The sequence below is a fragment of the Sorex fumeus genome, unplaced genomic scaffold, assembly GCF_029834395.1.
Source record: "Sorex fumeus unplaced genomic scaffold, SorFum_2.1 ptg000048l, whole genome shotgun sequence".
Classification (NCBI taxonomy): Eukaryota; Metazoa; Chordata; class Mammalia; order Eulipotyphla; family Soricidae; genus Sorex; species Sorex fumeus.
Window position 1 is genome coordinate 2415497 of NW_026606105.1, and position 27184 is coordinate 2442680.

The following is a 27184-nucleotide window of genomic DNA, read 5'->3' on the forward strand; positions in this document are numbered from 1 at the left end:
TGCAGCCTTTATTTGGTGCTCCCTTTTCTATCTGAGCTGACTTTACCCCTAGAGTGTGCGGCTGGCCTCTAAGCCATGGAGTGAACAACCTGGTATTTATCACAGCTGTTCTCGGGTTGTTAGTCTCTTATTTTGTTACTTTATATTACCCACATGAATGCCATCTTTCTGTGTCTGTCCCTCTCTTTCTGATTCTTTTCGCACAGTGTTAAACGAGAGCACTGCTCTTGTGCATTCCTTAAGGTACTTTGTCTCTTTTTTTTGAGGGGGGGAAGTCACACCTGGCGATGCACAGGTGTTACTCCTGGCTCTGTACTCAGGAATTACTCCTGGCTGTGGCTCAGGGAACCGTATGGGATGCTGGGGATCGAACCTGTGCCAGGCAAACACCCTGCCCACTGTGCTATCACTCCAGCCCTTCCTTAAGGTACTTTGTAGTAAATGTAACAGGAAGTGTATTTCGTCCTGGCCAATCCAGTGGGCGATAGAAATGTTCCATCCTAACTCTGTCAGACTCCAGCTCCGGTTCTTTGATGAACTTGGCTCTGTTGCATGGACTTCATATCTGACTTATTTGCAGTGGCCACCTACAACCCCTCCCGAGCTGGGGGATTGAGGGGAAAAATTTCCTGCTGCTGTCACACTGAACCCCTTCCATCTCTCTGTTGAACAACTCTCACTTTCAACAGAGGACATTGAGAATGATCTTTTTTTTTAAAATTGAATCACCTTTAGATACAGTTACAAAGCTTTCATGTTTGAGTTTCAGTCACACAATGCTCGAACGCCCATCCCTCCACCAGTGCACATTCTCCACCACCAATGTCCCCAGTATTACTCCCCACCCTGTTTCCAACCCTCCCCCTGCCTCTGTGGTACTGTAGCACTGTCCTCCTTTTGTTCATCAATTTGCTCAAGTAGGCACCAGTAACGTCTCCATTGTGAGACTTCTTGTTACTGTTTTTGGCGCATTGAATACATCACGGGGAGCTTGCCAGTTTTTGCTGTGTTGGCGGAATACTCTCGATAGCTTGTTGGGCTCTCCGAGAGGGATGCAGGAATCGAACCCAAGTCATCCAAGTGCAAGGTGAACGCCCTACCCACTGTGCTATTGCTTCACCCCCCCCACCCCCCGCAACCGCCTCTATGGCAGACAATTTCCCCTATACTCTCTTTTCTTCGGGGCATTATGGTTTGCAATATAGATACCGAGAAGCTATCACGTTTGGTCCTTTATCTACTTTCAACACCCATCTCCCATCCCGATTGAGCCCTCCAACCATCATTGACTTAGTGATCCCTTCTCTATTCCAGCTGCCTTCTCTCCCAGCTCATAAGACAGGCTTCCAACTATGGAGCAATAGACTTTGTGTCTACTGTCCTTGAGTGTCAGCCTCTTATTAGGTTACTTTATATTCCACAAATGAGTGCAGTCAACAGACGACTGGTTAAAGAAACTTTGGTGCATCTACACAGTGGAATATTACGCAGCTGTAAGGAAAGATGAAGTTATGAAATTTGCTTATAAGTGGATGTTCATGGAGAGTATCATGCCAAGTGAAATGAGTCAGAAAGAGAGGAACAGACATAGATTGACTGCACTCATTGAGAATAATCTTAATGCATTGGCCTTGAGCAAGGAATGAGTTTGCTCTGTGTGACATGTGTCATCAAACTATATATGGCTAGTACACATGTGTAAGCAGGGCTGGGTATAGAAGAGGTAATTTTTTTTTATTAGTGAGACATCATGAGGTACAGTTGAAGACTTAGAAATTTTTGTGCTTGGGTTTTAATTATACAATGATCAAATACCCATCCCTCCATCAGTGCCCATTTCCCACCACCATGGATCCCATTATCCCTCCCAACCCCCATCCCCCCATCCCACCCTTCCTCTGTGGCAGGGCATTTCCTTTTGTTCTCTCTCTCTTATTGGGTGTTGTGGTTTGCAAAAGAGGCAATGGGTGATAGTCATGTTTGGTCTATAGTCTACTTTCAGCATGCTTCTCCCGTCCTGGGAGGATCCTCCCAATACCCTTTATTTGGTGCTCCCTTCTCTATCTGAGCTGCCTTTTCCCCTAGCATGTGTGGTTGGCCTCCAAGCCATGGAGTAAAATTCCTGGTACTAATCTCGGCCATTCTTGGGTGTTAGTCTCCTCTTTTGTTACTAGAAGAGGTAATCTTTGAAGAGATTTGTTTTGTTTTTTCCCTAATACAAATATACAGCTCCCTAGCAGAACTTTATCAAGGTTTGTATCTAGGATGTTCTCCTAAGTTAAAGAAGTAGGAAAGCCTTGTTAAGGGTCCTAATTGGCAAGTAGTTCATTGTGCAAACTCAAGAGAAGTAATAAAGCGAGTGTTTCTCATCTCTGTTAGCTTGAGCTGTCCCATAAGTGTGGTGCTATTTCCAGAAATAAATCACTGGCAATTAAATGTGTTTAATGAAAACAGAACGCAAGTTATCTGCTTCGTCCAGATCTAGCTATTTTCGAGTTTCTTTCGGTAAAAGAAAAACCCTGGTAAATCCTGGCCACTGTGTTTCAGTTTTCCCAGTGTACCCTTACTGAAGGTTACTGAAAGCTCACAGTGCCATCCTGCGTGTGTCACCTGTCTTATCTGGCTGATGTTGTCTCTAATGTATGATGTTCCATCCCACACTCTGCGGGTGAAGAATCATAACTTAAGCTCAATAAGCCTAAAACTGAGAGAGACACCAAATGGGGGGCAGAGGATAATCACATGAGGCTGGCCTGCAAAACAAGATTTACCATGCCTTGGTCAGTCCACTGGGGTGGCTGAAGCCAGGGACCAAAGAGAAAACCCTCCCTCCCCTACAGCCGTAGGACTTTGTGTGTGTGACGGGGGGAGGGCAGAGTAATGGGAAGGGGGGATTTTTGTCTTGTCTTTGCCCTTGCATACAGGAAAGTCTGAGGCCCTGGGGGGCAGCTTTCCAACACTCCAACGCTCCTGGTTCTTAGTGCCAAACTGGCCGAAGCACAAAGCGACTCAGAAAGGCAGGGCTGAAGGGTGAGGGCGTGGGCACTGACTCGGGGCATGGCCACGGAAGGAGGTGACGAAAGTGGCACCTCGTGTGACAGGAGCCAGCAGCATCAGGGCCCAGCGTGTGGTGTTTTGAAGGCACGCTTAGATCCAGGGAAGGCTCCAAACCTTGGGTGGTGCTCAGACGGGAGTAAAAGTGGTTTTGTTAAAGCTGATGCAATCACAGTGTCTGTGACTTTCCCTGATTTGGCTTTTGTTTGTTTATTTGTTTGTTTATTTTTTTTTTATTAGTGAAACACCATGAGGTACAGTTGTAGACTTACAAGTTGTTGTGCTTGGGTTTCAGTTATACAATGATCGAGTACCCATCCCACCACCAGTGCCCATTCTCCACCCCCACCAATCCCAGTATCCCTCCCACCCCCCCAACCCCCATCCCACCCTGTCTCTGTGGCAGGGCACTCCCTCTTGTTCTGTCTCTCCTTTTGGGTGCTGTGGTCTGTAGAAGAGACACTGGGTGGCAATCATGTTCAGTCCATAGACTACTTTCAGCATGCATCTCCCATCCTGGGAGGATCTTCCCAGCACCCTTTATTTGGTGCTCCCTTCTCTATCTGAGCTGCCTTTGCCCCTACAGTGTGAAGCTGGCTTCTAAGCCATGGAGTGAACAACCTGGTATTTATCACAGCTGCTCTTGGGTGTTAGTCTCTTATTTTGATACTTTAAGTTATCCAGATGAATGCAATCTTTCTATGTCTATCCCTCTCTTTCTGACTCATTTCGCTTAGCATGATACTTTCCATGTTGTACCACTTGTATGTAAATTTCATGACTTCATTTTTTCTAGCTGCTACATAGTACTCCATTATGTAGATGTACCAAAGTTTCTTTAACCAGTCATCTGTTCTCGGGCACTCAGGTTTTCTCCATATTCTAGCTATTGTAAACAGTGCTGCAGTGCACATGAGAAAATGCTCTACATCATTAATCATCAGGGAGATGCAGATCAAAACAACAATGAGATATCATTTCACACCACAGAGATTGGCCCACATTCAAAAGAATAAAAGCAACCTGTGTTGGTGTGGATGTGGCGAGAAAGGGACCCTCCTTCACTGCTGGTGGGAATGCCGACTGGTTGAACCCTTTTGGAAAACAGTATGGATGACTCAAAAAATTAGAAATTGAGCTCCCATTTGACCCAGCAATACCATTCCTGGGAATATACCCCGGAGAGGCCAAAAAGTATAGTCGAAGTGACATCTGCACTTGTTTATTTATTTATTTATTTAATGGGGAGGAGGGCCGGGCATGCCCATCGGGATGCAGGGCTTCCTCCTGCCTTGGTGTTCAGGGATGACTCCTCGTGCTGCTCAGGGGACCACATAAGGTGCTGGAGGTTAAGCCTCAAGCATCCTCATGCAAGGCAGGTGTGTTTCCAGCGGTCCTAGCTTTGTAGTCCCAACTTGACTTTTCATCTGAAGTGCGTTGTTATGTTTAATTTCCTGTTTTAAAAGAAAGAAAAAGGACACGATTAGAAAATAAGAAAATAATACATAATTATGTTACAGATATCCGTCTCCAAGCTATAGAATGAGGAACTTTCTTTTGTTTGTTTTTGTTTGGGGGCCCACACCCAGCAATGCTCAGGGGTTACTCCTGGCTCTGCACTCAGAAATTACTCCTAGAGGTAAATGCTCAGGAGCCACATGGGATGCCAGGGTTCAAACCCTGGTCAGCCGCATGTAAGGCAAGTGCCCTACCCATTGTGCTGTCATTCAGGCCCCAAGGTGAGGAACTTTACGGATTTCTTCATAGAATATATGTCAGTTGTATCAGGAATATCTTTTTACTTCTCTACTGGATTTATGAAATTGAGCGTTTTTATCTTTCCACTTATGTCAAAAAATGATCTTGCAATCAGTAATTTCTAGTAAGGTCTTATTAACATATACTATAAAACGTTCATTATAATGTAAACAAATTGTACACATTTGAGTGTTTAATATGTTGGAAACTATACGATGTGACATATCAGAACTTCATTGAACTTGTTAAGATTTGTCCTTGCGGGCAAGGACTTTGCTATAAAACCATGAACTTAGTTTTAAAAGGAGTTCCTTGGATCATCTTAGCTTATTTCTTTAACTAATTTTAACCATTTAACCCTCAGGCTTGCATCTGCAAAAAGGGTTCTCGAGTACTTGTGACCTTTGGATACTTTGTTAGAGATGAACCATGTTATTTGCCTATAACTGAGTCATGAATAATATATGATGAAGATGCTATCTGATATAATATGACCCAGTCTTCAGAGAGCACATACATTTTTTTGTCTGAATCCGTGATACATACCTGAACTCTAAATCCTGGGATTCAGTGGAAAACACTGAAGGCATCTAAAAATATAGTGTTCAGAATGAAAGGGATAAATCTTGATTTCTGACCCTAAGAATAGCCAGATGGATCTGCTTAGGGTATTCCATAGTATTAGATGGCAATAAAATTTGTTACTTCACTTGCTGATATTGTTTATACAGACTTTTATGTTAAACAAAATTTCCTGCAAAAAGTCATGTTTAATTTTAAGAGATATTCAAAATAAATTTTTTTAAATTAAAAAACATTTGAGGGGATGGAGATACTCCAGTGACTGAGATGCATGGTCCCCAATACACCTCTGGATAGGCCCTTGGAGGCCCCAAGCATCTCATTTTCCTGTGTCATCTCTAGCACCAGAGGGTTCAATTATTACAGGACACTTAGACCTCTTGAATAGCTCTGGAGAACTCCTCCTCTCCCCCACACAGAAGAATTTCCTTGGCCCGGAATGTGGCTGAGTCGAATGACACTCGTGTTGCATGTGAAAGGCCCTGAGTTGGATCCCTAGCAAGGCAAGAGAGAGTTTGGGCTGAGAGAGAGATGGCTCTGTGGGCAGACTGGGTGGTTTGCATGTGGGAGGCCTGGGTCCAGTCCCTGTCACCCCATGGTCCCCCAGCCTTTGCTAAGCACTGACCCCAGAGCATAGAGCTATGTGTTAGCACCCCATGGCTATGGGCCAATCCCTCCCCTCCACTTGCTAATTTTTGGTAAAGAACAGCTCCCCAGCTGCACTCAGGGGGTTCCCCAGGTTGCTGCAAGCAATATTTGGCCCAGGCATGCAGGCCTGAAGGCACAGTGATGAAAAGGACACAAGGCAATGTTGGGGTCTCAATCATGTGAGGCTTGTGCTCCAAGCCTTTGACCTCTGTCTCTGCTAGCCTGTGACCGAGCTGCCATGAACACTGTTTCCTTAAAAAATCCCATAGGAGAGGCAATGGGTGACAATCATGTTTGGTCTATAGTCTACTTTCAGCATGCTTCTCCCATCTTGGGAGGATCCTCCCAACACCCTTTATTTGGTGCTCCCTTCTCTATCTGAGCTCCCTTTTCCCCTAGCATGTGTGGTTGGCCTCCAAGCCATGATTGTCACCCATTGCCTCTTTTGCAAACCACAACACCCAATAAGAGAGAGAGAGAGAACAAAAGGGAATGCCCTGCCATAGAGGCAAGGTTGGATGGGGGGATTGGGGGGTGGGAGGGATACTGGAATCCGTGGTGGTGGAGGATGGGCACTGGTGGAGGGATGGGTATTCGATCACTGTATAATTGAAACCCAAGCACAAAAATTTGTAAGTCTACAACTGTACCTCATGATGTCTCACTAATAAAAATTAAAAATAAATAAATAAAATATGAAAAAAAAATCCCATAGAAGGCCGAAGCAATAGTACAGCGAGTAGGGTGTTGGTGGTTCTATCCCCGGCATCCCATAGTGTCCCCCAAGCACTGCCAGGAGTAATTCCGGAGTGCAGAGCCAGGAGTAACCCCTGAGCATCGCCGAGTGTGACCCAAGAAAAGCCAAAAATTATTGCATAGAACAGTTGCTCTTGATATTTTATTTTCTCAACTACTTTGATTCCTGTCTCTTCTGGCAGTGAAGATAACATTTTTTTTCTTTTTTCTTTGCTTTCTTTTGAGTCACACCTAGCTCAGTAGTTTACTCCTCACTCTGCACTCAGGAATTACTCCTGGCAGTGCTTGGGGGACCATATGGGATGCCGGGGATCAAACCTAGGTAAGCCACATGCAACTACAAATGCTCTATATACTGTCCTGTCCCTCTAGCCTCTGTTTGTCTTTCTTTCTTTTTCTTTCTTTCCTTCCTTCCTTCCTTCCTTCCTTCCTTCCTTCCTTCCTTCCTATCTCTTTTCTTCCTTCCCTCCTTTATTTCTTTCTATTTTTCTTTCCATCAATTTTGCAATGTGTGATGTGTAAAAAGCAGTAATTGCTGATTGACTAATGAAGGGATGAACACCAAAAATGCATGACTGTGGCCACAGGCTGTGAAACAGTCCTGCTTCATTCTGCGGGTGAAAATTCCAAGCACAAACAGCGCGTCTCCATGTGAAGAGAGATTTTAAATAAGGACAGTTCGAAATAGAGCGGGTGATGGTGATGCTCTTCCTTTCTGCATTGTCCCCACCGTTCAAGCTCTTTTCTCTCCTCCTCTTCCTCTTCCTCTTCTTCCTCTTCCATTTCCTCCTCCTCTTTCTCCTTCCTTCCTCCTCCTCCTCTTCCTCTTTCTCTTCTTCCACTTCCTCCTCCTCCCACTCCTCTTTCCTCCTCCTCCTGCTGCTTCCTCCTCTCCACTCCTCTTCCTCCCCCTCCTCCTCCTCTTCCTCCTCCACTTCCTCCTCCTCTTCTTCCTGAGCTTGCTGCTGCTCTGCTACTAATCTGTCTCACCTGCTTTTTATTCTTCATCGTGTTTCCTTGGACTTCAGCGATCACTTTCATGCCATTAACTCTCAAATTTATACCTCTAATCCTAGACCTCAGAGCCATATTTCTGACTGCTCACCTGAAGGCCAGAGGACTTTCAGTGTCTGAAACAAAATTCATCGTCTTCCTCACAAAATCTCATTTCCTCTTTATTTCTTCCCTCCCTCGATGGTGTTCTATCGCTCACCCTGGGAGGAACCAAGGATGACCTTAGTCTTTCTGACACCCTATCCCTTACGTCAGCCCTGGTTCCTTTCACTGTCACCATATCTCCTGTGTCCACTCTGTGTTCTCCACTCCCAGTTCTGTACTCCAGATTCTGTTCCTGCTTTCTGTTTGATTATTAATATAAAGTAGTGATGGGTGGCTCCCCTTCTGTTTGACTCCACCTTGTTCTTTTACTGTAGTTCACATCCTGTTTCTTCACTAGACTTTGTCAAGAGTCTCTTATCACTTCCCCGTAATTTATTCAGCAAATATGTCTTTCGGTGACATCAGTGCAAATTCTAGTGGACATTATGGCAAACCTTTGCTTGCAAATAGACTCCACTAGGCACCATATTTAGACTGCAGCAGGCATCAGATGCTTCAGCATCTCAGTTGTCTGTCGCATTTGTGGCAATGAAGTGCTCACTCCTAAAAGCTCCGGTCACCAGGTCCTGAGATCAGCCTTCAGGTGTTCAAGCAATTGGCTCTGGAATGCATGAGACTAGGAAGCTATTTAAAATGCGTTCAAGCCTCTGTTTTCTGCGCTTCAGCTTTACATCACGACCACCCTGTTGTTCGTCAATTGCCTCGAGCAGGCCCTAGTAACGTCTCCTTAGTCCTAGCCCTGAGATTTTTTAAAAAGTGCCATATTCAAGGCTCTTTCAGGGTTAGGAGAATGAGACTCATCATTGTTACTGGTATTTGGCATATTGTGTATGCCACGGGGAGTTTGCCAGACTCTGCTGTGTGGGCAGTGGCCGTGGCCGCAAATGGTGGGTTTTATAGTCTTAGTCTCTGAGTCTTGGCCGTTGATGGGATTACATGACGCCAGGGAGCCAGTTGGTGGGTGTGACCCCTGCCTACTGGAATTTGGAGGATCTGGGTGGAGTGGCTCAGTCCCGATCCGAGCAGGCTTGGAGATCTCAGCCCCGGGACCCGCATGCCTTTGTTCCTCTGCTGGTACCTTCATGCATGTGGAGAGTGATCTCAGCATGGTGGTGGCTGGTTCTGGAGGTCTTCGGCTGCCAGAGTCCTGGTCGGGGTGGGGAGGGAAACTCAACCTGCTCTCTTCCAAGGGGCCCCGTCAAGGACAGCCAGGCACGGGGGCACTTCAGCTACAGAACAATAGTTCCTCTGTACTTTGAGATATGAAGTGAAGCTCCTGAGAGTATCTTGCCCGCACTGCAAAGCCTGGCAAGCTCCCCGTGACATATTCGATATGCCCAGCACAGTAACAAGTCTCACAATGTTACTGGGCCCGCTTGAGCAAATTGATGAACAACGAGAGGACAGTGACAGTGACAATGACTTGCTTTGGGGTCACACCCAGCGATGCTCAGGTTTTGCACTCAGGAATTACTCCTGGCGGTACTTGGGGAACCATATGGGATGCCGGGAATCGAACCCAGGTTGGCCGCATGCAAGGCAAACGCCCTACCCACTGTACTATCACTCTGGTCCCAATAACTTTAATAAGGCTTATTCTACAGCCCGCATGCTCCTGTCCCCTAATTGCTAAAGGTTTTATGGGGCATTAGGGGGAGGGTATCCCTGGAGATACCCATTAATATTTTATTTTGTATATACATATACATTTGGATTTTCTCTTTGTTTTCTGGGGCAGGAGAGGGAATGCATGTAATGTGCAGTTACAGATAATACAGCTCCTATCGTCTTTTTTTTTATTTCGTTGATTGCTTCTTAATGACTCCTGGACCTCCCTATTTTTCCAAGTGCTCTGTTTCTTGCTGAGACCGAGGACTTGAAAAACCACAACTGTGCAGACAAAGTCTCACAAGCCACAACTCCTGCGAACTTGACAAGAATAACTCTTGGCGACGCCTTTGAAGCAATACCGAAAGCAATTCCCTTACAATTCCGACATCAGCTTCCGACATCAGCGCTATAGCTGAGATGCTGCCGTGCGTTTGTGACACACACCTCTTCCTCCTTGCCCGGGCTTATCTACCTCAGATGGATGCGTTTAAGCTTAAATCGGTACTTGTATGACATTTTAGAAACCAGCACGACAGGTACAGGCTCACACGTGTGCATTCGTGCACTCGAACACATGTCCTTGCAGTCAGTAGAGCTGCACTCAAGTATGTTTACACAAAACCCCTCTTGTTCGTTCATATAGACCCAACATTATTCTCTTTGCTGCCTGCCAGCACAACTAAAGCCTGCAGGTTGGAGAACAAATATGTCCCGGACAAGAAAGCCTGAAGAAGAGAAAGATTCTGGGCACCAAATGAACTAGCAGACAGTCTACATCATGTTGGAGACACCTTCAAAAGAGAAATTCACATCTCTGGTTTTTTTTTTTTATTTCCTTCTGCTACAGATCAGCCGTCTTTTTTATGGGCTTGTGCAGCCAGAGAAAATAGATACACTCAGTGCTTTGAAGTGATTCCAGAGAGGTGGCGACTCCAGATATAAAAAGCTTCCCCGCCTCAGAGGGGCACCAGCCTAATCCATCCCCGCCAGGGGCACAGCCTGCTTTTGTAGGCATGGGGACAGGGGTTAAGTTTATCTGCTTACCGGGAGTCTCAGTGGGATGACTCACTCGCCAGATAAAGTTTCTTATTAATGCCGAGAACCGTAGCGAGGGCTGGTGTGGCGAGCATCTCTAGAAGATGCATTGACCTTCTGCGAACGGCACGATTTTATTTTGAGTTACTGCATTGTGAAGATGCGCAGGCTGTAGCTGGGGGAAGAAATGGTGTGATGAGACTCATGTAAGAGAAATGCACGGATCATAGAACAGTGCGAGGCTGCTTGGGGATTATAAAATCCCCTTTCCTCTCCCTGCATAGCCCTTAGTAGGGCATATAACTTGTACCAGGTCAGATGATATACCCACAGTATAATTATGATTGTCCATCATGGTAATTGTGTGTGTGTGTGTGTGTGGACCACACCTATTTTTACACTTGGCTGATTTCAGATAAGGAGATCTGGGATCACTCCTAATACTCCTCCTGATATGTGCAGTACTGGGGATCGAACCAAGTGTGCTACATGTTGAGTAAGTGCCTTGCTCACTGTTCAGTCTCTCTAGCCCTAGGTAGTAATGTGATTTGCTGAGGCATAGAAACATCTCAAGAGGCTGCAGTTCATGCTTTTCATGCAGGAGGTCTAAGTTCAATCCCCCAAGTTCTAGAGTGACCCTGAACCGTGAGTTTGGAGTGATCCTGAGCAATACTAGGTGTGGCCCATCAGACTGAAAAAAAAAATGAAATGATTTAGTTATAGTTTAACTCATATCTGAAGAACCGAATTGATGTTGCTTCTTGGCAGAGGAGTGCATATATCAGATAGATACATTTTATTGGTAAATAATTAGGTGTTTAGCTCTGTTTTTATACATGTATTAACTGAATCTAATTTACATTGCAAAAAATTGGTTTGAGGTAAGAGTGAATGTCACCAGCAGCCTTGTTTAAAATGGCCCCATGCATACCTCGAAGCTGGAATGTTAATGACCAAGTGTAGGATTTGCAATAAAAATTTCTTTATTTTCCCAGACAAGTCCATGGAAAGAGGATAATTAACATAAACTATTTATATTGTACCAGATTGCAAGACGCTAGAATTTTAGTGCAGCAAGTCTGATAACTACCTATTTAAAAAGTGGTCAATAAAAAAATGGAGAGTTTTATACCGTTACACTTTGGGAAAATACCGCACACAAAGTCCAGCAGATTGCTGATTTTAATCCATTCAGACATGGAGCCCTCCGTGGTTCATTCATCATTTTGGCCAAGAATCTGTGCAGCTCAGACTTATTTGAAGCCAAAGCAGAGAAAGGGATATTGGTTGATGAAAAAGAATCAAGATAAGGCACTATAGGATAACTGCTATCAGAAATGATCCCAAGGGCAGAAATACTGATCTGGGAAAGAAGCTGGTTTGCAGTGCCTGTGTGCAGATAGTTTAGAACAGTTGGTGGCAGTCCCTAAAGAAGTAGCTTAAGGTTACATTCCTTCGTACTTCAGAACCCAATTCGGCCAGATGGGGGGAGTGACAATTGAGTGTCTCAACTATCATCCATCTCTGGTAGGACTTCATGTTAGAAATAGAGTACTTGGTGCCTTTATGTGTTTATGTTTCTCTTTTTTTTGTTTTGTTTTGTTTTCTACTGGAGGATGAAGATGCCACCAGGCTCCATCCAGCAGTGTTGTTGGGAGCCTGTGCAGTACCACAGATTGAATCTAGGGCCCCATTTAGACGAGCCATGTGCTCCAGCCCCTTAAGCTATTTCTCTGACTCCTCTAGTTCATTTTGAAGGTCAAGGAAGGTGAAAAGGGGTAGATTTGGGGACCTGACTGACACATAGCTCAGTGGGGTGAACACGTACTCTGCCTATGGGAAGTCTTAGTTTGATCTCTGATACTGAATGGATTCCAAGCACCAACTGGGCATAACCCCTGAGCACAGATTCTAGAGTAACACCCAAGCACTGCTGGGTGTGTTCAAAGAATGGACCAAAGAGTAGATTTGAAATTTTTAATTCATCAACCAGTCATTTCACTTCTCTGGACATTGAATAAATTATAATGACCTTTCAAACTCTACTTCGGAAGAGCTAATTGTTCCTGAATATGATATAAATCATACTTCGTTTTTCAGTTTTAGGCTGAAAACCAGCTGTGTTGAAGATGCTATCTTAGGAGATCTGGGTGTTCTGATCCACAAATTATACATCTTTTAATTTCCCACAACCCCCATAATTTAAAAAGAATAATGACTCTGAGCCCCATTTCCCCAGAATACCTTCATATTCTGATAGCACAAGAGGTTTGAAGATGGTAATCACCACCAGTAGACTTTATAATATCCTTGTTATTTATTTATACACACCATGATTTTATGTAATTTTACTTATTCATGTATTCCTGACTCTTTGAAGAATTTAATTTTCTGCAGAGATAATAGAATAAACCCATGTTTAGAAAAAAACAACTCATAAGTGAATGCTTTACTTATTCTGTCCAACTCTCCTTGGCAACCACATTCAGCTTAGAGAGATGGGAAATACTCACAAAATTGTTCTCGCCATCATTGTATATTTACAATAGGAAATGAAAATAATACTTTTGCATTTTTATGTATCTTATCTCGACATTTTTATTTATGTGAGGGAAAATACTGCCTTTCTCAGGTTCTCGTTGATAGGTTTAAAGCCTACAGTTTAGTTAAGCCAGCAAATATTAGTACTCAGAACAACAGAAGAACTGCCTTATTACTGCCAGCAGTAATAAATAAATAAATCAAAAAATGCATTTCAGTATTCTGGGAATGAACTCAGTAATTGTTCTATATTCTGTTGTGACCAGGGTACCTGGAATTAAAGCCTTTTCAGGGATTATAAAATAAGGTAAGAGCAGACAAAGCAAAACTTTGTGTATCTCCAGAGTTCTGAGGAGGGAAAAAAGTCCCAGCGATCATCAACCTCAGAAAGGTTGTTCCGGCTAAAGCGATGGATAGTCTCGTCTCCAGATGAAGACTTGAATTGTAGGGCTGGAGAGATAGTCAGTGCAGGGGTCAAGGTGCTTGGCTTGCTTGCAGCCAACCCTGCTTCTATTCCTGTCACTGCACTATCCTTCAAGCACTGTTGGGAGTAACCCATGAGCACTGGCCAATGTGGTCCAAATTTCCCTCCCCATTTTCGTTATGGATTTTGATATATAGGTAAGGTTTTCTATAGAGTAATAATTTTGAATAGAAAGCCATAAGATATTTTAACAAAAATGGCCTAAATTGAGGTGTAGGAAGTCTTTTTTCTGTGTATGTCTTTTATTGAGATACCATTGGTTTACATTCCTGCCTGTGTTCTATGAGCATGATCTCGCATCAAAGGTATATGTTACCATTCTGCTCCCCACCACCAAACTTCCATGCTCCCTCCACTATAATCTACTGCACAACTAGCTCATCAGAACACTCCTTCCTCCCCAAACCTGTGGTCTGAGGCCACAGGTTTGCTTCTCTTGGTTTTGTGTGATCCTTTTCTTTGCTTCGCTGTACCACAAAATTAGTGAAATGATCTGAGTTTCATATTTCTCCTCCTAACCTCCTGGCCCCCTCCAGTTCCAACCATGCTGTTGCATAAAGATGAAATTTTATCTTTTCATAGAGCTGAGCAGCAGTCCGCTGCGTCTTCAGACCGCCTTTTCCTTCTTCACGCATTTCTTGTGGGGCTCTTGGATTGTTTCTACATCTTGGTTGTTGTGAATAGCTGTAAAATGAACATCAGTGTACATGAACCGTTTTTGAGGTTGCGGTTTTGTGTTCTTTGGGTCAAAGGGGAGTTGATGGATAGTATGGTAGATCAATTTGTAGTATTTGGAGAAGTCTTATTTTCTGCAGAGACCAGACTGATACACATTGCTACCTGTACTGTATAGGGGGTCTGTTTTACTGAAACCCTTATAAATACTTGAAGGTGAAAATTCAGCTGAGTGTAATAAAGAACCAATTACAACATTCTTTGAGGAACAATTTTTTTGTTGTTTGCACCATGTTGAATATGAGAGAAAAATGGGACCTTAAATAGAAAATGGCAAGACATAGGAAAGACAGTGACAGATATAGAAAGATTGCATTCATCTGGGGAACATAAAGTAACAAAATAGGAGAGGAGACTAACACCCAAGAATAGCCAAGGTAAGTACCAGGAGGTTTACTCCATGCCTTGGAGGCCAGCCGCACATCCTAGGGGAAAAGGCAGCTCAGATAGAGAAGGGAGCACCAAATAAAGGGTGTTGGGAGGATCCTCCCAGGATGGGAGATGCATGGTGAAAGTAGACTATAGACCGAACATGAGTGCCACTCAATGCCTCTTTTGCAAACCACGGCACTCAAAAAAGAGAAAGAACAAAAGGATGCCCTGCCACAGAGGCAGGGTGGGATGGTGGGAGAGGAGGTGGGAGGGATACTGGGATCATTGGCGGTAGAGAATGGGCACTGGTGGAGGGATGGGTACTCGATCATTGTATAACTGAAACCCAAGCACAAAAATTTGCAAGTCTACAACTGTACCTCATGGTGTTTCATTAATAAAAATTAAAAAGAAAAAAAAAGAAATAGAAAATGGGCTTGAATTTTATACTTGATGATAATCCATCTTTTTTATTGGCTTGTGGTGATACCCAGTGATGCTCAGGACTTACTTGTGGCTCTTTACCCAGGGATCTCTCCTAGTCGTGCTCAGGAGATCATAAACCATGGCAGACAGTGAAGAGTTGCTGGACGTTGAACTGATGTTCAGCCACATTTTATCTCTAGCCCTACAGTGATTAATCTTTTTTGCCAGATTAAGGCATGAAAACTGTAATCGTCCAGCTTAAAAAATAATCTGATATGTCTATGTCAACCTTTCTGCTAAGTAACAGAGATTATAAATATGAGTCTGAGCATGTATGGCCTTTGGAGACATTGCCCTATTGCCCTTGGAAGATATTTCCCTGGTCTGTCATCCTCGGAGCTTCAGGAAGACAATGGACAGGTTTACTAAAACCTCTACACATGTGGGTTAGCGCGGGATCTATGTCCCTCCCTCTGACAGACCAGCAGAGCATAAGCCCACATGGTCTGATAGCATGGGTCAGCCTCTCCTCATGCATCCTCTGACTAGTGCCACCCAGTGCATCAGGGATTTTTTTCTACCAGTCTCCTGGGCTTGATGCTCTTCAGTGAGCTTTCCAGGAAACCCCAGGGGACTTTGGAAGTTCCCAGTCACAAGGAGTCCCCACAGATATCCTCGCTGTTGCCTCCTCCTTCATCCGCTCAGACGCAAAGAATTTTACATTCATTTACTTATTTTTCATTTATGAATAGGTTCCTTCCTCCTCTTTCTTTTCCTTTTTTTGGGGGGTGCACACTTAGTGGCACTCAGGACTTCTGTCTGCCTTTGTACTAAAGGAGTACTCTTAGAGGTGAACAGGGGACACTATGGTGACCTTGGGATACAACCTGGGTCAGCCGTGTACAAGACAAGTACCTGCCCACTCAGTACTATCTCTCTGGTCTCTTCTGCTTTTTTTCCTTTTCATTTTTCACTTTCTAATAATATGTTTAAAAACAAACTTTCTGGATCTGCGCTCAGAGATCACATGCCTGGAGGTGCTTGGGGAACTGAAAGGGATGCTGGGGGCTGAACACTAGTCGGCTGTTTGGAAGGCAAGAGTCTTCCCTGCCGCATTCTTTCTCTAGCCCATGGAAGTAAATTAGATTTTTACTTCCTTTGTGGCTATTCTACTGATGGCAAGTCAGGATCTAAACTATAACCCCTTATTTATTTATTTATTTATTTATTTATTTATTTATTTCATTTTTATTAGTGAGACACCATGAAGTACAGTTGTAGACTTACAAATTTTTGTGCTTGGGTTTCAATTATACAATGATTAAATACCCATCCCTCCACCAGTGCCCATTTCCCATCACCACAGATCCCAGTATCCCTCCCACCCCCCACGCCGCCACCCCCAATCCCACTCTGCCTCTGTGGCAGGGCATTCCCTTTTGTTCTCTCTCTCCTTTTGGGTGTTGTGATTTGCAAAAGAGGCAATGGTTGACAATCATGTTTGGTCTATAGTCTACTTTCAGTATGCTTCTCCCATCCTGGGAGGATCCTCCCAGCACCCTTTATTTGGTGCTCCCTTCTCTATCTGAACTCCCTTTTCCCCTAGCATGTGTGGCTGGCCTCCAAGACATGGAATAAAATTCCTGGTACTAATCTCGGCCATTCTTGGGTGTTGGTCTCCCTATTTTGTTACTTTATTATAACCCCTATTTTAAAGAGAATGAGCAGATTTGAGATGTAGGAGATCTGCCCCCACCATCAAATGGAAAAAGATTTGGTTATAGGCCAGGTGGGACACCGGTGGAATGCCAAAGGAGAAGGGTGTCACCTATATTAAGAACGAATTGAATAAGAATTATTTGAGAAAAAATTAATTGTTTTAGATGTTTTAGGTGTAAAGAGAAACCTTATTATCCTGTCCTTGAGGGGGACATTTCCTTCTTAGTCCAACAGGCTTACAATATATTCAGTGGCAATTAAAATGAGATCCTTGGAGTATTGTTTCTCCCAGCAGCCAAGAACTAAGCCAGGGGTCGTCTCTGCTGATTGGTTTGGCATTCCCTGAACCCATCAAACCCGGGATGCTGTCTCATTGCAGTTCACGTCAGTCACTGGAATTATCTTACTATATTGATTAAGACATGCTTTCTATTAATTTTAAATTCATTTCATTTTTAGTCTCTCAATGACTTTCCTCTATTACCTGCATTGATTCTTCCATCTTTAAATTGAAAGCATCAAGCAATTGGACTGATTTCATTAGTCTGTTCAGTGTATGTTTGGAAGTACAGGGAGGCTTGTGAAGAATAATGTCTCATTTATTTGGGGGGTGGGGGAGCAGGGGAAGCCTAGTGTTTAATTTTGTTCCATTGGCTCGGTTGATGTTAGTTGTCACTCACAAACGCTAGGGCAAACACATCTTGATTTACATGGGTAGTCTGGTTCCTGTCTCTGATCTTGGCGGTTATTCATAATGTCCCCCTTTACTTTCAGAATTGGCTCGGTTTGTCTGTTAAATTGGATGGTCACCCTATCTATCAGAGCGTCCCACAAAGAAATTGTCCACTTACGTTTCCCCAGAATTCAATTTATGGAAAGCAAATGTAATTAAAATATGCTGACAATCGCCCTCCCTGCTGTGAGCTTCCTTGTTCTCTGTCTTAAGTCTTTTTGAGGACAAATGGAGAAAAACATGTCATTTGTTTACTGCAAAGGTTTTTGCTGCCGTAATAGAAAAATGAAATTGCTTCACCTTTTGTTGCTTTATATCCCTCAACCAGTCCTGGCATGATTCCATTAAAGCAAATAATGTAAAGCCTTGCTTTTTGTTTCTTTTCTAAACAACAGACACAGTTATTTAACCTCTTCCAGTGGAAACCAGACAGTCTCACTGTTCAAAATACAATGAACCTTGAAAACTAAGAGTGAATACAGTCCTTCTCCAAACTGTTTGCGACACAAGGAAGTCATGGGACTGGAATATGAACACATGACCACATCATTAAAGTTATTCCTCATACCATAGCCATACCTCCAGTGTTTTAGGGTGCAGGTTTTTGGGGTTCTTTTTTGCTAGACATGTCCGTATATGACAAGCCAGAGACATCCCTTATTCCAACCTACTTCCCCTCATCTACAAAAGAAAATTCCTGAAAAGTACCCGAATCTGAGGGAATAAGATATATAAAATTAGTTAGGGATGCATGTCTTATATTTCATAGACTAAATAGCTATGTGCTGACTCCTTGTGTGTACAGGTAGATTATTCAAAATAGTTAAGCTACCAGGCCAGTGAGTTTGTAATACAAGTTTGTTGTTGTTGTAATCGCTTTGTTTGCAAGGGGGCACCCCTGATAGCTCAGGGAACCATATTGGGTGCCAGGGATCAAATCTGAGTTGGCCCTGTACAAGGCAGGTTCCCTCACCTGCTATCTCTCTGGCCCCAGCAATACTCTTAAGGATTATAATTCCTAACCCATAACCAGCAAAAGAAACACATTCATTATCTTCAGAAATGGGCTTCCACTTTTATAAGAATGGAGAGCAGATAACAGAATAAGTAGGCTACCAGCCTCCTAAGCGGGCGCTCCCTTGCATCATGCTCTGAGGTTGGGGTCCATCCTTGCTCAGATCTCCTCATTGGCAGCCTCTTCACATCTGAAGGGAACAGAAATCTCACTTCTCCCTGCGGATGGCAGTTCTCTGCAGCATAACTAGCGCCATTTTGTTTTATTTTCCACCCCTGCTTTCTCTAGAATGGATGTTGGAGTTACATTTCATTTTATTTATTTATTTATTTATTCATTGGCTACGCTCAATGCTTACTCCTAACTTTGTACTCAGGGATCACCTCTGCCAGGGTTCAGGGCTCCTAGGGAATAGGGGGATCGAACCTGCGTTATCTGGTGCAAGGCAAGTGCCCTTCCCCCTGTATTGTCTCTCAGGCCTGGATGTTGGAATTAGGCTGCTGTCTTTACTGTTGATTGCTCTTATTATTTTTTTTGTTTCTTGAGCCACACCTGACAGTGCTCAGAGATTATCCTGGCACTGTGCTCACTCTGGATGGGGTTTTGGAGACTGTGTGGTCTTGTGAGTGTGTCTGTGTAAGAGTGTGTTCTCTTTATCTTTGTTTTCTAACTATGCCAGTTTACATTCCCACTCACAGTGCACAAAATCTTTTTCTTTTTATCCTCACCAGCTGTTTTTCAGATCTTCTTGATATAGTTCATCCTCACTGATATAAGGTGACAATTCATTTTTGTTTTGATTTGCACGTTCCTAATAACCAGTGATGAGTGATGTTGAGCAGTTTTTAAAAAATGTGTCTGTGACCCTCTTCACATCTTCAGAGAAATGTCTTTTTTTGCCCACGCATTCTTTGGATTGCTTAATTTCTATTGTTGTTATGTACCCACTTTATGTATTTTGGATCTTGTCAAGATTTATGATGTGCTAATGCCCTACCCCAATAGCTTGATTGCCTTTTATGGAAGCACCGTTTTATTTGTTTGTTTTCTATGAAAAGTCTTTTAAATTTCGTCCAATCCCATTTTTTTTTCCATTCTTGCGTTTGATTCCCTTGTCATTGGAGTTGAGTCTCAAAGTCCATCCCTGAAGTTGAGTTCCTGAGCTGTATCACCTGTGAAATCTGAGCCCTTACACCACCCCTTTCCAGGGATGTTTTCATCTTCATCCCATTCCTTGGCTTATTTGGTACATGGTCATCATAGGCCACCATAGCACTGTCCTCCCGTTGTTCATCATTTGCTTGTGTGGACACCAGTAACATCTCCATTGTGAGACTTGTTGTTACGGTTTTTTGAATATTGAATATGTCAAGGGTAGCTTGTCAGGCTTTATTGTGCAGGCAAAATACTCTCGTTAGCTTGCCGGGTTCTCCAAGAGAGGCGGAGGAATCGAACTCAGGTCAGCCGTGTGCAAGGTAAATGCCCTACCCGCTATGCTATTGCTCTGGCCACAAGCTGAAAAAAAAAAGCCTCAAAAATAGGATTAAATTCTGTAGGTGTGGGGCTTGCCTGCCAAGAATACTACTCTTGGGGGCTGGAGCAATAGCACAGTGGGCAGGGCATTTGCCTTGCATTCGGCTGACCCGGGTTCGATTCCCAGCATCCCATATGGTCCCCCGAGCACCGCCAGGAGTCATTCCTGAGTGCAAAGCCAGGAGTAACCCCTGAATATCGCCAGGTGTGACCCAAAAAAAAGAATACTACACTTCAGGTACTCATCCTAAGTTAAATATCACCATTCTCCTATTCTCTGATATGTTCCAGAATAAGAAAGTTGTTCCAAAATTTACTGGTTCTTTCATATATTTACTCTGATTCATGTATCAATACAGCATTGCAGTTAATCTACTTCTTTCTTAGGCTGTGGAGTACCAAGATTATAAAAGTGTGCTGGTGAAACCTAGTTTCTGGCCTAATGGAGAGTTAGAGGCCACTGTCCCCTGGTTTCTAAACCAGCGCTGTCAGTATACTTGGCTGCAGTCTAGCCGTTCTAGAAGCAAATCTCTTCAAGATCTAGACTTAACAAAGCTTTTTTTTAAAAAAACGTATGCTTTCAAAACTGAAAATCTAAATGCCATTTTCAGCTCTTTCTACCTTATTTCTAGTAGAATTGGAACGAATCCAATCAAATTAAAAGCTGATTTCAAAATTAAAATTAGCCAGCTCCTCTGGGTTTGAGCTGCTGACATCATAGAGAATGTTCCCCATATCTCATCCTTTCCCCTAAAGCCTGTGCAAGGCCCAGAGCGCATCGACCAAGCTCTGAATCCAGTATCTTTCTTCCAAATACATTGGAGTGTGCCTTGGAACACCAGTTTCCAGGGGATTTATCCATCCCCAGTGCCCACCAGCTTGGGCCAGCCTTTTCTGAAGCTAGATTCCCTGTTCGTGTCCTTTATCCACGACTCTTCCAAAGATGAGCTGGTTCCAGCAGGTGTGCATTGCCCTATGGCCTGTGAAACTTCCTTTCCTTGTGTCCTCTTCCTCCACTGGCATGGTTTAGTAGCAGGGCAACCAGACCTTTTCCGTCACAGTAGCACTGTAGCACTGGCCTCCCATTGTTCATTGAATTGCTCGAGCAGGCACCAGTAATGTCTCCATTCTGAGTCTTGTTGTTACTGTTTTGGGCATATTGAATATGCCACGGGGAGCTTGCCAGGCTCTGCCGTGCAGGTGGGATACTCTTGGTAGCTTGCTGGGCTCCCCGAGAGGGATGGAGGAATCGAACCCAGGTCGGCCATTTGCAAGGCAAACACCCTACCCATTGTTCTGTCGCTCTATCCGAGGTCACTGTCACTGTCACTGTTACTGTCCTCCCAATGTTCATCGATTTGCTCGAGCGGTCACCAGGAACGTCTCACAACAAATTGTGAGACTTGTTGTTACTGTTTTTGGCATATAGAATACATCACAGGTAGTTTGCCAGGCTTTTCCATGCCGGCACGATACTCTAGGTAGCTTGCCAGGCTCTCTGAGAGGGGTGGAGGAATCAAACCCAGGTCAGCCCTGTGCAAGGCAGATACCCTACCTGCTCACCGTATGGTCAATAAAATGGGTTTCTGCTGTAGATGTTTTCTTAGAATTTTATTTTTCAGTTTTTTAAATGCTAGGTAAAGGTAAGGTAAAGGCCCTCCCGTTGATCGTCGATTTGCTCGAGCGGGCCCAGTAACGTCTCCATTGGAGACTTTGTTGTTACTGTGTCTGGCATATCGAATACTCTCGGTAGCTTGCCGGGCTCTCCGAGAGGGGCGGAGGAATCGAACTCGGGTCGGCCATGTTGGCCGCTTGTAAGGCGAACGCCCTACCGCTGTGCTATCACTCCAGCTAGTCCGAAAGTAGTGAGTGGTCGCAAGGTCAACCTAAAGTCAACCTGCAGCAAACTATAAACTAAACTCCTGGATGTAAATGCTAGAGTTTTTCTTTTTTTTAAATTTTAATTTTAATTTATTTTTGGTCTGGGGGCCACAACTGGTCATGTTTAGGGCTTACCCCTGACTGTCCTCACGGATGACTCCTGGCCAGGCTCGGGGGACCGTATGTATGTCAGGGAACAAACCTGACTTGATCACATGTAAGCAAGCACCTTCCTCTCTATACAATCCTCTGTTCAATCTTTTAAGTGAAAATAGAAATGGTATAGAAGAAGTAAATTTAAGGAACCTGACTGGTTCCATTGAAAGATAGCACATCCTCCGTGTTTTCGAATCACAGTGAGGTGACCGCCCCCCCGCCAAAAACAGTCAGAGGGATACTGCCGATCAGGAAGGATGCGCCCATGTATGGGTGATAGAACAACACCATTTACCATCTCAGGGAAGACTTCCAAGGAGAAAGGACACGGATGCAGAATTTTAAGGGGAGTATGGACTCAGTTTCCAAGTGGAAAAGAGAGTGGATATCTGCCCTCAAAACGCTTCGTCTTGCAGCCTGCCTGCACTGTCCAAGGCTCACGTGACGTTGAGGTCTCAAGTGAATTCCCCCCTCAGATTTGCGGCCGTGTTGAGCGTGTCTTTGCAGTGTGTCAAACACAGTGGAGTGTCACCCGCTGGGCTCCAGAGCTTTCTGCTCCTAAATCAACGCATCATTCTGGAAGCATGTGACTCCTAGTTTTCTTTTCTTGCTCAGGTCGATGTGATTGTGACCCTGGGTGGACTGGCTGGACGTTTTGACCAGATCATGGCCTCTGTGAACACCCTGTTCCAAGCGACCACCATCACCCCTTTGCCAATCATAATGATCCAAGAGGAATCTCTCATCTACCTGCTCCAGCCAGTAAGTGAGAATTGAGTTCAGATATCCGCTTCCTGCATCTGTCTTTAGCATTCCTCTGGGCTTGGGTACCTCAGCACAGCTGTGTGAGGCGGGACCCCTTGGTTCACCTGTTGGCTTAAGGCCCCTTTAAGTCCCCTGCTCCGGCTCACTGAGCAGGAAAACTGTCGCAGAGACGCCCTCGGAGTTTTCATTTTATGGGGCCCCAAATTAAAAACACAAAAATCTTGTAGCTTTTAATTACATTGACTGAAAATTCAATTTAGCAGTTTTGCATTTCGAACGCGAATGCCACCGGAGGAAAATCTCCACAGAGGAAACATACAGCTTGGGAAATATTTCTGATGGAATCCTCATATGTTTTCAATGGTGTCATTATAATTGGAAACTGGATTTGATTTTGCTGAGCGCTGAGCAAATCTTTAGCTCTGGTGGTTGATAAGAGGCCTGCTCATTAATTTCCACTGGCTCAGAATAAATTTCTAATGATGATGTCATTTCTCATCTCATCGTGCAACTTAGATCACAATTCTTAGTTTGCAAGGTTTAGGAAAAACCCAGTGAAATTCAGTTAGCAGAGTAATTATTTGGCCATATCTTTAAAAGAAGGAGGAAAGTCTGTTTTTTTCAAAGTCTCTTCTGCCTCTCATTGCAACGTACTCCTTAAAGTCGAGCTCTAGGGCTGGAAAGATAGGACAGTGGGTAGGGCATTTGCCTTGCACACGGCCGACCAGGGTTCGATTCCCAGGATCCCATATGGTCCCCTGAGCACCGCCAGGAGTAACTCCTGAGTGCAGAGCCAGGAGTAACCCCTGGGCATCGCCGGGTGTGACCCAAAAAGCAAAAATAAATAAATAAATAAAGTTGAGCTCTATACCATCTGTGACAGGTCTAAAATTTTTTTTTTCATTTTTTGAATGAAGTCTAGATAAAATGCAAACTCACCATTCATCAATTGGGATTCATTTTCTGACTCTTGGCATTTCTTAGCTTTGTTGCTTTTTCTGGAATACTTCCTGGGTGATGTGGAGAGGGAGCCAAAAAATTGTGTTCAAGCTGCGGGTTGCCAGTTTATCTAGTCTGTAAACAATCAAGGACGACCCACCCCCTGTCTCCGCACAGCGACGCAGCTGAGGATTAGGAAGAGGGTCCCTTTTCCATCTGTGTCTCATGAAAGCCCAGCCCAGCACAGCTGATAGGGCGTTTGCCTTGCACGCGGCCGACCTGGGTTCGATTTCTCCATTCCTCTCGGATAGCCCAGCAAGCTACCAAGAGTATCCCGCCTGCATGGCAGAGCCTGGCAAGCACCCCATGGTGTATTTGATATGCCAAAAACAGTAACAACAAGTCTCCCAATGGAGGCGTTACTGGTGCCCATTCGAGCAAATTGATGAACAACGGGACAGTGCTACAGTGTCTCATGAAAGACATTTATGAAAACATACACGTCAAGCACAGACCCTTAAGCAGGTGAAGAACGATGAGGTAGTTTGGGTGTGAGCTGAGTTAACAGTGATCTCACAGGGGACTGAAGAGCTGGAGCACATGCTTTGCATGCGGGCCTGGGTACAATCCCTGGCACGCCTGGTCCCCCAAACAACGCTTAAGAGTAACCTTCAAGGCATTAGTTTATAGTGACCCGCGAGCACCCCTGAGTGTGGGTCCCTGCCCCTGAGAGAAGGGGAGAGGGGTGTTGCACAGGGCTTTTGTACTTACATGCTCAGTTAGTTCAGCAAAGAACATGATAGACTGTTGAGTAACTGCTATTGCCAGGTGCCTTTGTAGGAACAGAAGAGACAGCCAGCAGCAGAAACAGAAGTCCTTCAAGGACTTGAAAGTCAAGGAATACATATACTGTTGGCACTTATCTTCCAGCAGAATATTCTAAGATGAATAAATAGATACTTCTTTGGGAAAGACTGAGGAGTGCAGAGGTGTCGCACGTAGACAGGTGGATTCTTTCAAGTGCCATGGGTAGAAGCCAGGAGATAAGACTAGAGAACTAGTTTAAGTTCTGATAATTGTCTTGAATTTTGCCGAGACACTGGAGCCTTTTGCTCTTGGTTTTGAGAAGTCACTGAAGATTTAAGTTAGCAGGATGATGTCCATAGATATTCTTCTGAGATTCCTAATTCTTCCCCAGTATTTAGCTACGCTTTCCGGCAGTTTCTGAACTTTGACACTTTCTATCATTGTGAGAAGCTGAAATATATTGTGCGATAAGGTGTGGTTGTATGATTGCTAAAGTAGCCCACTGGAACATGTTTGGAGATACTCGGGTTAACGATACAGTTCAGTACTTAAGAGCAAAATTCTCAGACTAACTGATGAAAGAAACCATCAGACTAACTGATGAAAGAAGAATCTCAGAGATGGCTTCCGCTCGTTAGATCTATACATGGATTTGGTGATCTATAATAACTCATGTTCAAGACCTTCACTTGAATATGAGTTATTATAGAGTTGTAAAATGCGTTCATCTGAGCTTCATTGGTTTCTCTCTAGCTAGAGATGGGTGTCTGTCACCAGATTGGAAAACTCTCAACCATTATACGTACACATATACTAAAACGTGTGTATATGCATGTATGTGTGTATATGTTTTTGTATGTGTATGTATACATTTTGAGGGATGCCAGGGCCTTGTACATGCAAAGCATTTGCTCTGCCATTGAGCTGCTACTTACCTCCAGCTCCAGTGTGTATTGACAGACATTGCATCTGCCTCGCTCTCTTATTTCTCCTTAGGCAACTCAAGTTTCAGGTAAATAAGATCCCCTAATTGTAGCACTGCATCTCAGAACTTCCCTTTCCTGTTTTATGGTCTTCATGGATACCAGGGAGCATCACTTTCTAAGTGCTCTTCACTCTTCTGCATTAGCTCTGTGTGTTAATCAGAACACCACTACACTTTCAGTGCCTGCTGTGGTTCTTCCTGCATAAAAAGCTGCCTCCCGTTTTGGGACTTGTTCTGAATGCGTAACGGCCATGCGTGATTTTTCACCTGCAATAGTTCTGGTGTTGGGCCCGGAGCGATAGTACAGTGGTTCGGGCATTTTCCTTGCACGCAGCTGACTCGAGTTCAATTCCTGGCATCCCATAGGGTCTCCCAAGCACCGCCAGGAGTAATTCCTGAATGCAGCACCAGGAGTAACCCAAGAGCATCTCTGGGTATAACCCAAAAGGCAAATGTATATATATATACATATATGTATGTATATCTACATATATATTTTTTTATAAAGTAACGGAATGGGAGACGAATACCCAAGAATAGTTGATATAAGTACCAGGAGGTCTGCTCCACAGCTTGTAAGCCGGCAGCACTTGCTAGGGGAAAAGGCAGCTCAGATAGAGGAGGGAACACCAAGTAAAGGATGTTTGGAGGATTCTCTTGGGATGTGAGATGCATGCTGAAAGTAGACTATAGACCAAAAATGATGGCCACTCAATATCTCTACTGCAAACCACAACACCCTAAAGACAGAGCAAAAGGAAATGCCCTGCCACAGAGGCAGGGTGGGGTGGGAGGACTGGGGTGGGAGGGCTACTGGGATCATTGGTGGTGGAGAATGGGCACTGGTGGAGGGATGGGTACTCGATCATTATATAACTGAAACACAAGTACGAAAATGTGTAAGTCTACAACTGTACCTCATGGTGTTTCACTAATAATCACTGTCACTGTCCTCCTGTTGTTCATCGACTTGCTTGAGCGAGCCCAGTAACATTGTGAGACTTGTTACTGTGTTTGGCCTATCGAGTACGTCACAGGTAGCTTGCCAGGCTTTGCCGTGTGGGCGAGATATTCTTGGGGGCTTTCTGGGCTCTCCGAGAGGGGCGGAATAATCAAACCCTGATCAGCCAGGCTGGCTGCGCACAAGGCAAATGCCCTATCGCTGTGCCATCATTCCAGCCCTTCACTATATATACTGGGCCCGCTCAAGCAAATATAAAAGTAAGTAAAAGTAAAGGCCCTCCCGTTGATCATCGATTTGCTCGAGCGGGCCCAGTAACGTCTCCATTGGAGACTTTGTTGTTACTGTGTCTGGCATATCGAATACTCTCGGTAGCTTGCTGGGCTCTCCGAGAGGGGTGGAGGAATCGAACTCGGGTCGGCCATGTTGGCCGCTTGTAAGGCGAACGCCCTACCCGCTGTGCTATATATATATGTATATATATATATACTGCATATATATGCATCCCTTCTAAGCCAGCTAGCCTTTCTTGGTTTTGGGAGCCACACCCAGAGGTTCGGAAGAATGCT

The 27184-nt window shown here is 44.2% G+C and overlaps 1 protein-coding gene across 1 annotated transcript in view; it reads left to right on the forward strand.

Moving 5' to 3' along the window:
- The window catches only part of TPK1 (thiamin pyrophosphokinase 1), a 428537-nt gene that overhangs the window by 226118 nt on the left and 175235 nt on the right, over positions 1-27184 (forward strand). Inside the window, exon 7 of the mRNA XM_056124023.1 lies at positions 22774-22920. Coding sequence (XP_055979998.1) covers positions 22774-22920 — 147 coding nt within the window. The remainder of the gene's footprint in view (positions 1-22773; positions 22921-27184) is intronic.